General features: G+C 41.0%; 1 protein-coding gene across 1 annotated transcript; it reads left to right on the top strand.

The window, feature by feature from the left end:
- Window positions 1-1,021: 1,021 nt before the first annotated feature.
- On the top strand, window positions 1,022-9,716 carry SAMD7 (sterile alpha motif domain containing 7). Its single transcript, XM_054206957.1, has 8 exons — window positions 1,022-1,124; window positions 1,860-1,986; window positions 2,128-2,264; window positions 3,298-3,376; window positions 5,555-6,234; window positions 7,543-7,664; window positions 8,432-8,542; window positions 9,444-9,716. Exons 1-8 carry the CDS (start codon window positions 1,022-1,024, stop codon window positions 9,714-9,716), a joined length of 1,632 nt encoding a protein of 543 aa, XP_054062932.1.
- The last annotated feature ends 465 nt before the right edge of the window (window positions 9,717-10,181 follow it).

Here is a 10,181-nt window from a genome sequence, read left to right as displayed (position 1 = left end):
CACAGGATGAGAACACTTAAGCATCACATCTAGTTTGAAATGAATGTACAGATGCCCCTGCTGCCTTTAGAGCTAGCCTGCTCCCTCTGCCAACCCCTCGACTTAAAAAGCTATCCTGTGTGGGACGCTTTAACAGCCAGGCTGTGGGTTACAGGACTTACTTCCTTTATAACCTATCTGTACAAATAATTCTGCTGTAGATCATTCCCCCAAAATCCTTATCAGGACATACTATGGTTACTCATTCCCCTGGTATCAGGATCATTTGTAATCTAGTCACCTTCCCCTTTGGACAGACTTAGAACTGCTCACACAATCCACCTCAGTGACAGTACAACTATCCACTACTCATTTGTAGTGTATTAATTTTTGGTCTAGATTTCTACTTTTCGTCTGGCTTTATTTACCTGTACATACATGGGTAATTAATCTGAGCCTTGCTATTTTTATCACATCACTACAAAGCATGTTCTTTTACCTTTTTTTACTTCATTTGGCAGTCTTAAGTGGCTGATGTCATTTGGAACAGCTTATTTCTACCATTTCTTTCCATCTGTTTCACTTAATTTAGAGTAGACAGGGCTCCAAACTATTACAATTCCCAAATTAAAGCAACGATACCAGCCTTCCTGAGTATGAGTACATGTCAGTTCTTAGGGCTGCTGTGATACACCAGGGGCTGCAGGCAAAAGACTTTGGCTTAATTACATCCTTTTGAGCAGCTGATATTTCCCAACATCCTGACTTTCCTTCCGTAGTAAGAACCAAGGACACTGAACAACTCAGTATAAATAAGGGCAAGATTTGTATTGTCCTGAAAACAGAAGGTTTCTATATGGTAACCAATACAATCCACAGCTGAAAGCTACAGCTGTGACTGGCAGAAGGCCTACCTGCTTATCTGAGAAATTAACCTGTATAACCTGCTCTGTTTCTTACATTGTTGGATGTCTTATGCTTTTCTTTCGGCCTGCTGTTCCCGTTCTTTACAACAGAAAAGTTGTTGCTGTCTCCTTGCAGCATGACTCCACGAGATCACATGAGAAAAATGTCTATCCTGGGGGAACAAGGAACACTAGAAGAAAAGCACTTATACCGATTAGCAAGTGGCATGGCAGCAGGAGGTAAGCAGGAAGAAACTAACTGCGCATTTGTTTATAGGATTGCTAATATCTGTACAATGCACAAGAAACAGACAGTAAAAGGTTTAATGTCTTTAAAAGGTATTTGAAATTTATCTTAGGAGTACCTGAATAAACATTTCTCTTAAGGCAGTTAAAAGACAACGTGGGGGATTCTTGGCATTCAGAATTTGACCAAGAGACGCTAAGCATCTGGACGAAGAGTGAAGGTCACACAGAACCTCAGCAACAAAAGCCATAGCTGGACATTATGAGGTTCCGGTTCACTACGGCAGGCTCTTCTTTCTAGAGCTGCTGTCTCATGACGGGGCAGGTTTCAGCTAATAAGATTTTTCGAAGAATAAAACTGTATTAGAAATGCAAACTCTCTCAAGCAGAGAACTTAACATTCCTGGCTATTCTCTTCTGCTTCATAGTGTTACATGAATTATTGTTAATTGTAAATTGTCCTTTTGTACACTTGACTGTGCACATCCTGTTTATTTTTACTGCAGTTTGATTGTATAAATCTACATTATTCAAACAAAGTGGTTAAGGTGGCAGTGGAAACATCTTTTTTAGTCGCCGCTATTAAAAAAAAAAAAGTGTGATTTGCTAACATACTAAAATGCTGGCACAGAGGAAAAAGCCTTTTTTTTTCCGGTAAAGTTATACTGCAGACAGAATCACTTTCTAATTTACTACATTGATAACAGAACTGTATATGCTTTGTGGCAGAACTGCGGCAGCGGCAAGAGATGCTAATGAGAAATCAGTTGATGGCAGTAAACCCTCAGCTAATGGGCGCAGGCCAGCAGAGAATGCAGGCAGTTCCCTCCCAGTTTGAGCCTCGACTGGTAGACAGGTATTTTGCACCACCTCTCTATTACAACACTGCATTTAAAGAATAACCGTACATGTGCTGTACCAGGGCATATCAAGATCTTAGATTATTCTTAACTAAACTGTGTCCTTTGTGTGTCTGAATGTATTTATGTCCTCTCAGAGATCTGTTACCTTCGACTGAAATGATGGCATCAGCTGACCCAAGACAAATCCATATAGCGTCCCACCTTGGACCCACAGTCCCACAGCACGCAAACATGCCCAACATATTGTCCAACCGTGTTTACCCAGGCCCAGGTAAGAAAGCATTGTCTGCATCCTGAACAGTGATAGCATGCAAACGAGAAAGCAAACTGCACCTACTAGTTTTTCATAGGGTTATCAGTAGTGTCAATAAACAGTTTTTCTTTGGAAAAAGAGCCTCACTAAAAGAAGTCTGCCTACCAAAGATTCTAAACTGTGCCAGTGTAAGTCTGAACACATCCATTTTAGCTTTTGCTAAATACACTGTTTTCAAAATCATTTGCATGTTTGTGTACTCTCCTTTTCCTTTTGTATTTTCAAAGCATTTTCACACCTAAACAGAAGGCTGTAGCTAAACAAATGAGTCCAATCAACAACACTTTTTTGCTACATTTAACTCTGTTTTAAAAGACTACTGATCATATTCTTTAATCATAATATCACATGCCATTTTCCTCATGTAGGGCAACTACAAGTCTTTTTAATAAAAGCTCAAAATTACAGGGCACAGCTCTAAGGGGAAGGCTAGATATCACAGCATGGCAACACAACTGGGGCACACATTATCATGTTGCGCATAAATGTACACAAACTTATAAGTCACTTTATACAAAGAAGTCACATCTTAAAGTTCCTTTTTGGGGATAAGTGAATAAATTCTCAATGCCATATAGATCTATAAACAAAAATTTCTTGCTTCAGCTTTTCCCGCCCGCTAATGTGGATCTCAGAGATTCCCTCAGGAGAAAATGTAATTTAAAATTACATGGCATCTAGGCTGAAAACAGTCTTGAAGGAGCAGGTTTGCTTTGCTTAACCGTTGGTTATTCTTTTCGGAGCAACTATATGTACTTCAAAGACATAAGTCACCAACTACAGATCAGATCCTGCAAACACCTGATGCTTCGTGCTTCTACTACATATTCCCAAAGCAATGAATACAAATTAAGCCACATCAGCTTCCTGGTGAAGCACATAGTTCAAGTCTTAAAAAGCTTTTTAAAGTGTCTCCGCATTGCTTTGGGTTTGTGCATTTGCCTGAGGGAACAAGCAAATTTTCAAGATTTTTTTCTCCTCTCCCTTTAAGGATATAGCTTTCTGCAACCAGAATCCATGGAAGCTGTGGCCAGAAGACAGGAGCTGGTTCAAAAGCAAAATATTGCCAGGTAATCAATAGTAAACTTTGTTCTGAGGTGCATGCCAGGATTAGGGCAGCAAAGGCAGCTGGAAATTACTGACTCACAGACTTTTTGTGGGTTTTTATTTACAGTGATTGAGATACTTTTTCAAGTCACCCGGAGAAGCAGAAGACCCTTAGCTTTTTAGGTCTGAAGCTACTAAACCTTCTGCTTGTCCCTATTCTGCTTTTAGCCTTAAAACAATATAAGAAAAAGAAACAAGCAAGCTACAAACTTCAGCCCTAGCCCTTGAACTCTGGATCCAAACACCCTGAAGTTACAAAAAGTCAGAAACAAATTCAAACTTTACAGCTGTGTGCTATCACACACAACGTTTTAAGCCTCTATGGCTGGGCGCTTGGGATGATTAGCTACATCTCCACCCTACCAGGGTGGACAGCTTTCCTAGTTTAACCAAACAGTCTGAATGTCAGGCTGAATAGAGAGAGTCCAGTTATTTGTACCGGTTTCAGTGTAATTAGTAGATGGTTAAGTAACCACCAGTGGCCTCTCTCACAGCCACACCATTTCCACAGAGGAACTCGTACCTTCAACCACTCCTGCCCTGGGCTTCAGCACACAGTACTGAGCAGCAACAACCCTCACACAGTAAGAGTAACAACAAAGAACAGATAAATTCTGAGTAGGCATCTCAAGAGAATTATGACAGAAGTGTTTTGAGCTCTTCAGTCAGCAGAGCTTGATTACAGAACTCCTCCAAGCACAAGATTTGCATCAACAATGCATTTCATATAGCTCTTGCCACACGGCAAAAACACTGAGAAGAACAAGTAAAATAGGAAGCAGGAAGCATGATCATCACATATACCCTAAGCCACTTCAGAGCTTGTCCTACCTGTTCAGGCTCTTCCCTCAGCCCACCAAACCCAGGAAAACTCCAACAGAAAAGAACTCAGCCTAAACCCAGAGGATAACATTTTACCCCAGTCTTTTGCCATCCTGGCAATTTCCACTAGCTTCACACTGCTTTCTGTAGCACATGACACCTCTAGAGCCATACTTATTCCTTTCATCCTTTATAGAAATCAGATGTTGGCAAATAATCTCCCGCACTTGCTGTAGCTGTGCTGCTGAGCGCCTGGGCCCGAATCCTTGTTCTCCAAGGGACTCTGCCTCATACCAAAGCTCGGTGATCTCCCGTCTGCTTGTCCTCAGAGAAGCAGACTATCTTATCTGGAGGAGCAGTCAGGAATGTAATGCTCTTTGCTGTTTATCCCCACCTCAAGAGCTGTGTGCAAGCAATAACAATTGGGCAAAATGTACAAGGACGTGGTACACAGACAAAACACTTCCACTGGATCTCTGAAAGCAGAAAACTAGTAATTCGGAGGTTGTAGCAAAGATGAAAAGAGGGCAGAGAAAAAGCCCTGAATGTTATGGAGTGATTAACTCATTCCTCCTTGCAACAATCAATTTTCCTGACAATTTTACATTAATGAGAAGTCTCCTAAAAGTCAGGCTCGCTCTGACCTGTTATCCTCATCGCAGTGTTAAGAAAGTGAGATCGGTTGAACACTTAGCACCAGGATCTCACCCTTTTCATGCTCTCAGAGCCATGCTCAGGTGCCAGGCACTATGGAGAGTTACTCAAGAGACTTACTCTCATTAGCTTACTCTGAATGTATGCACAGGTTCCATAGATAATATAACTCTAGTTCTATTGTTTATATATCTATAATAATATCTATATAATAATTATATCTATAATTTACAATATCACTGCCATTTTCCAGTTTTCAGTGTAATTTTCTTATTGGTTATATAAATTACTTATTTGCTTTAGTCTTTGACCCTTATGACCCTGGAGACAATTTTCCAAATCCCAGCTGAGCATAATCACTGCAATAAAGCCTGGGTTGTCAATATACATATAACAGGTTTTTTATCTGAATTATTATCCAGAGGCATCATATGGAAAATATATTTTCTCTTCCTTTTAGTTTACTATATGTATCTGGCAGCACACTAAATATAGCCAGGTTTGCCATTCCATCTGCAGTTTGTGACCTCTCACACATAGCAATATAGGGGAGAGAGAAAAAAAGCAGTACTCTTACCTATTCAGTTCTCTGAATTCTAATCTGCTACTGAAGGTGATGAAGGAACTGAGCTGCCCTAACTGCTTGTGCTCTGTGTGTCTCTTAGAATGGAAATGGAGATGAGTGCTATTTTTCAGCAAAAAGAAATGGAGAAAGCTCATCGGAAAGGGCTACTGGGCCTGGAAGCACCTTTCCTTTACCATGGGATGCCAGCTAGTCCCATTGCTTTCCGTGGCAGGCACAGGCTACCTGAAGGCCATCTTCCCAGCGACTTATATGTTCACCGAACCACCCTCGATGAAATTCATGGCAACGCTATGCTTATGGCAACCAGCCCGTACCCTCCAGTCAGCACTTTGCAAAGGGAGAGGGGACGTCGACCAGGGAGAAGAGCTGGAAATCACAAAGCTGCAGACTGTAGTGCCAATGGCACAAAGAACCAAGCTGATGACAAAACTACAGACCCTGCTTCAGCTGTAGTGGATGATGAGAAAGACGACAAGAAAGAAGCAGAGGTGGAGACACCAAACAAACATGAACAAAGCAAAAACCAGACTGAGCCACCTGCAGTTGCCAAAAACTGTAAAGAATTTGAACAAGGCTTGAGAAAAAACTGTACTACTCATGAAATTTCTGCTGAAACCAACAGCTGCAGCAACACAAATGAGAAGGAATCTAATAGCTCCTGTGCTGCTTTTGATGACAAGTACATGTACCCTTCTGCAATCCCATTCTCAGCGTTACCATATGGATTTCCAGTACCCAGCAATCCATTGCTACCTTCAGGTTTGTGAGGTCTCCAGATTACAGTTAGTGGCATGTTGATATTATTTATTTTTATTAATTTGCTCTCTTATTTCTTCCCTCTGGTTTAAGCAAATTTTTGGTGTGATTGATAGAGTCATGGCAATTAAATATAGAATTAATATGCTGCAAATAGTAAAAACTTGGTAAATCCAAGTTAGCAAAGGTAAAGAGTGGTTTCCCTACCTGCAAAGTGCTGCTTGCTGGCATAATGGAGGTTTCAGCATCTTAGGTAGCAGTGCTTTACTTTGCGGGACAACACAATTGCACAGCAAGGAGTCACAAAGCAGCCTCCTAACTGTTTCAACCCTCTATGCCATGCACTATACCACTGTAGGATGTCATCCTGTGTTTATGTCAGTCCCTGGGGACAACACACCTATCACCCCTAAGCTGTCAAATTAGGAGGACTTTGAGGTTCTCCACAATTCTGTTACGTTTTACATTCTTTCGTCTCCTTCTGGTGGTTGGGGAGAAATGTAACAGCATTAAATATACCCCTGTGTCTGTCAAACAGGACAAGGAATCCCCTTAGAAGCTGCACTCATTTAGGAATAAACATCCCTGAGACCTGACCTCTCCAAGAACAGAGCGTAAGACAGGCCTCTCCAGCCACTGTGCAAGAATCATTGTTTCCAAAGCTTTGCAGCTCTTGTTAAAGGCACCAGTGCCATTGGATGAGCGCTGCAAAACTTCCCATTACCTGAAATGAGAACAGGCTGGGGGGTTAGGCCAGGATCATCTACCAAAGACATATGTAACACTGAAAAACATATAATGCACATTAGGTATTCAGTTCCTGTCGGCAAAAGGATTTTCAATTAAAATTCAATAAAAACAAAATTGCCGAATGAAATTGTGAGCTACCCTCTCTCTTCTGCCCACAACTTTACTATATGTCCTTCTAACTCACAGTAGGCATTATGGGCTAGCAAAGGCCTACTGAAATATTAGTCAAGTCAAAATAACAGTAAAGTCTAAAGAATCAAAAGCATTGGATAATGTACTCATTAGAGAAAATACCACAGTATGTTTTGTATGTGTGGTGACTGTTACATACAGTGCCAGCAGTAAACAAAAGACACCACCAAAAGAAAACCCTCCAGAATCAGCTACTACTGATTATCTCGTGATTTTGGTGTCTAGGACTCCTGTATCTGTCTGTGACTGCACATTGCTGTTAGTATATTAGGTTCTGGAGAATTGTAAAAATTCTCATGTTAACAGTCATTTCCTATTAATTTGCCGGCAAAGTCCTAAAAACATAACATTTGTGTTTCCTCCTCAAAGGAGCACATGGCCTGATCCTGAATGGAGAAGACATTTCTTCCATTGAAGACATTCGCAAGTGGACTGTTGATGATGTATACAACTTCATCATTAGCCTCCCAGGCTGTTCAGATTATGCCCAGGTGATTATAGACATTCAACACATTTTCAGGTCTTTAGGAACATCTAGATTTAAAGGTCATCAAACAAATGTCAATGCTAGAGGTTGTTGAAAAGTTACAAATGTAATAGCAGTTTTTACTGTGCTTCAACACACAAAGCCACTTGCTTCTTAAAGGGAAAGTCAGTCCATGCTCTGAGAGGTTACATGCACTTCTGCTGCAATCTAGAGTCGTTGGTCACAACACATACCAGGAGGACCAGCAGCAAAACTATAGTATAAGAAAAGTATCTTAATTTTTTCACTCCACGTGCCCCACACAGTTTTTATGCAGATTAAAGCAATTTTGCATTCTTGGATATTGGTATAACCCAACAACTGTCTCTGAGCTCTTACAGGCATCATTCCATTTGAAAAATTAAATATCATTAGAAATGCAAGCAAAGAGGTTGAAGTCTTTATATTCCTGGTAGACCCTTATAAAGATCAATACTATTCTTTCATTGGTAGCACGCTGCTCACTTCCTAAAAAACCCAAAAGAATTAACTAACATTGAAACATTACAAAGTTCCCGCTTGCCAAGGACAAGTAGATAAGCTAAAGGCAAATGTGCTGATATCCATGTACGCAAACAAGAGACCTCATGCTGCAGTTAAGAGATAAATATTAAGATAAAACACTAAAATTATTATTTCCTCCTTTTGTTGTGTATGCCTCAGGATTAAGCATAAAAAATAACTAGTGAAGTTTGTTTTAGCACACCATGATGTGTTTTATCATTTCATAAGATATTTAAAGACCACGCTATTGATGGAGAAACCCTCCCACTGCTAACAGAGGAACACCTCCTGGATACAATGGGATTAAAACTCGGACCAGCATTAAAAATCCGCTCTCAGGTATGATCATTAAATGTATGCCAAAATGGCAAATCCCAGAGACATGAAAGAGTCAGAAGCGAAAGGGATGAAATTTTTCAAAACTAAAACACTGACAAGGTAACTACTGTAGTATTAGGAGAAGAGAAATTACTCCAGCATAGTTTGCTTTTGCTCCTCTGCATGTTACAACGGCATGCAGCGAGACACTAAGGGGAGGTGAGGACTGTCAGTCTGAGAGACACTTGAAGTGGAGTCAGGATACAACAGCACTGGAGACTAGGCAGAGGTTGGAAATGGAAAAGATGTGTTTGATGAATTAATTCAGTTTCACTCCTGTTTTCCCTTCACAGCTGGTAAGAACTGCTCGGATACATACTTGCTTTTGCTTCAACCTGGCTTTTAAAACATACCAAGTAGAGGCTTCTACAGCCTTTCTGTGAATACAGTCTTACATGTTTCACGGACAGGCTGTCCATGTTTAAAGTTTTCTGCTCTTAATTTCATCCAGTAATATCAACTCTCTGTGTGTTTCTGTTGTTGCCTCGTTCTTTTCCTTTTCTTTAACCCCTTGCTCTCTCTCACTTCTCTCATTAAAGCCACCTTCCTTGCTCCTGGCTGGCTCTGTCCCATGGGTGCTACAGCACCTACAGAGCAGGAGAAGCCTGCTGTCAGGCCCAGCACAGTAGACCATTTCCCAAGCTAAGTATTACCAAGCTCCCTCCACAAGAACCTGGGCCTAGAAAAATATAAGAGAGGGAAAATGGAAGAGATTTTTTTCACTGTTGCTAACCACTGACAACCCTTGGAGATGGCTGGGATCTCCTGGATGTCCCTGGCATTGCTACCTGACAGTGATGTTTAATGGCTTTAACATTGTCTCAAGAAGCAATCGCTGCGATTGTGCTTTTTGTCTTTAAAGGTGTCCCGACGTCTTGGCAATGTGTTCTACATGATGAATCTTCCTCTGTCCGTGCCCCTGCCACCTGCTCCAGGCAAACCCTCAGATCAGCCCTCCGACATAGCCTCCCCTCTTCACTGCAACAGCAGTGGCGATACACTGGATAGTCCCTGCTCTCAAGACCCAGAAACTTCAAAAGCAGTGGAACAGATCGTTTCAGAAAGCAGGGAAAATCCATGTGATGCAGCTGGATCTCAGGCTGACTTCCAGGTGATCGCTTTTCAGAAAAGTTGAGCTGAGTCCAGGACATAAAATGTTTTTAAACCATACAGGAACCTCTAGTTACAAAGTGTTTGAGAAGATAGCTACAGTCCGAAACCTCTGTATGACTGGGGCTGAATGAAATAAGCTGCAAATGCAGCATGAGGAATTACGGTATATGAAAAGCATTAAAAAAATGCAACTACATGTTAGTGCAATTACTTTCAAGTGCAATTCATTGAAAAGAACACCAGTACAGTTAACAGGTAAATTTAATTTTTCATTAAAGTCCAGTGTGATTACTGAAATATGTCAGAGACTCAGAGTGCGCTGTCTGTCTTACGGCGTGTTTCTGCTGAGAAACTACAAGGAAAAGTTACAGCTTCCACACATAGCTGACTACTGCTTCTGTTGAACAAAATTTATGCAGAATTCATTGGGAGAGTATGGAATTACTTGCAGAACATAGAGAAATATACCCTAGACTCAGCAATTTGA

The sequence above is a fragment of the Rissa tridactyla genome, chromosome 6 (assembly GCF_028500815.1).
Source record: "Rissa tridactyla isolate bRisTri1 chromosome 6, bRisTri1.patW.cur.20221130, whole genome shotgun sequence".
Taxonomy (NCBI): Eukaryota; Metazoa; Chordata; class Aves; order Charadriiformes; family Laridae; genus Rissa; species Rissa tridactyla.
Note: the sequence above shows the minus strand (reverse complement) of the source record. Positions and strands in the feature narration are given on the sequence as shown.

Coding starts and splice junctions, on each gene's coding strand:
- SAMD7 (XM_054206957.1), top strand. CDS start 1,022: ATGACTCCACGAGATCACATGAGAAAAATGTCTATCCTGGGGGAACAA. Junction 1,987..2,127: donor GAGCCTCGACTGGTAGACAG/GTATTTTGCACC, acceptor ATGTCCTCTCAG/AGATCTGTTACCTTCGACTG. Junction 2,265..3,297: donor CCGTGTTTACCCAGGCCCAG/GTAAGAAAGCAT, acceptor TCTCCCTTTAAG/GATATAGCTTTCTGCAACCA.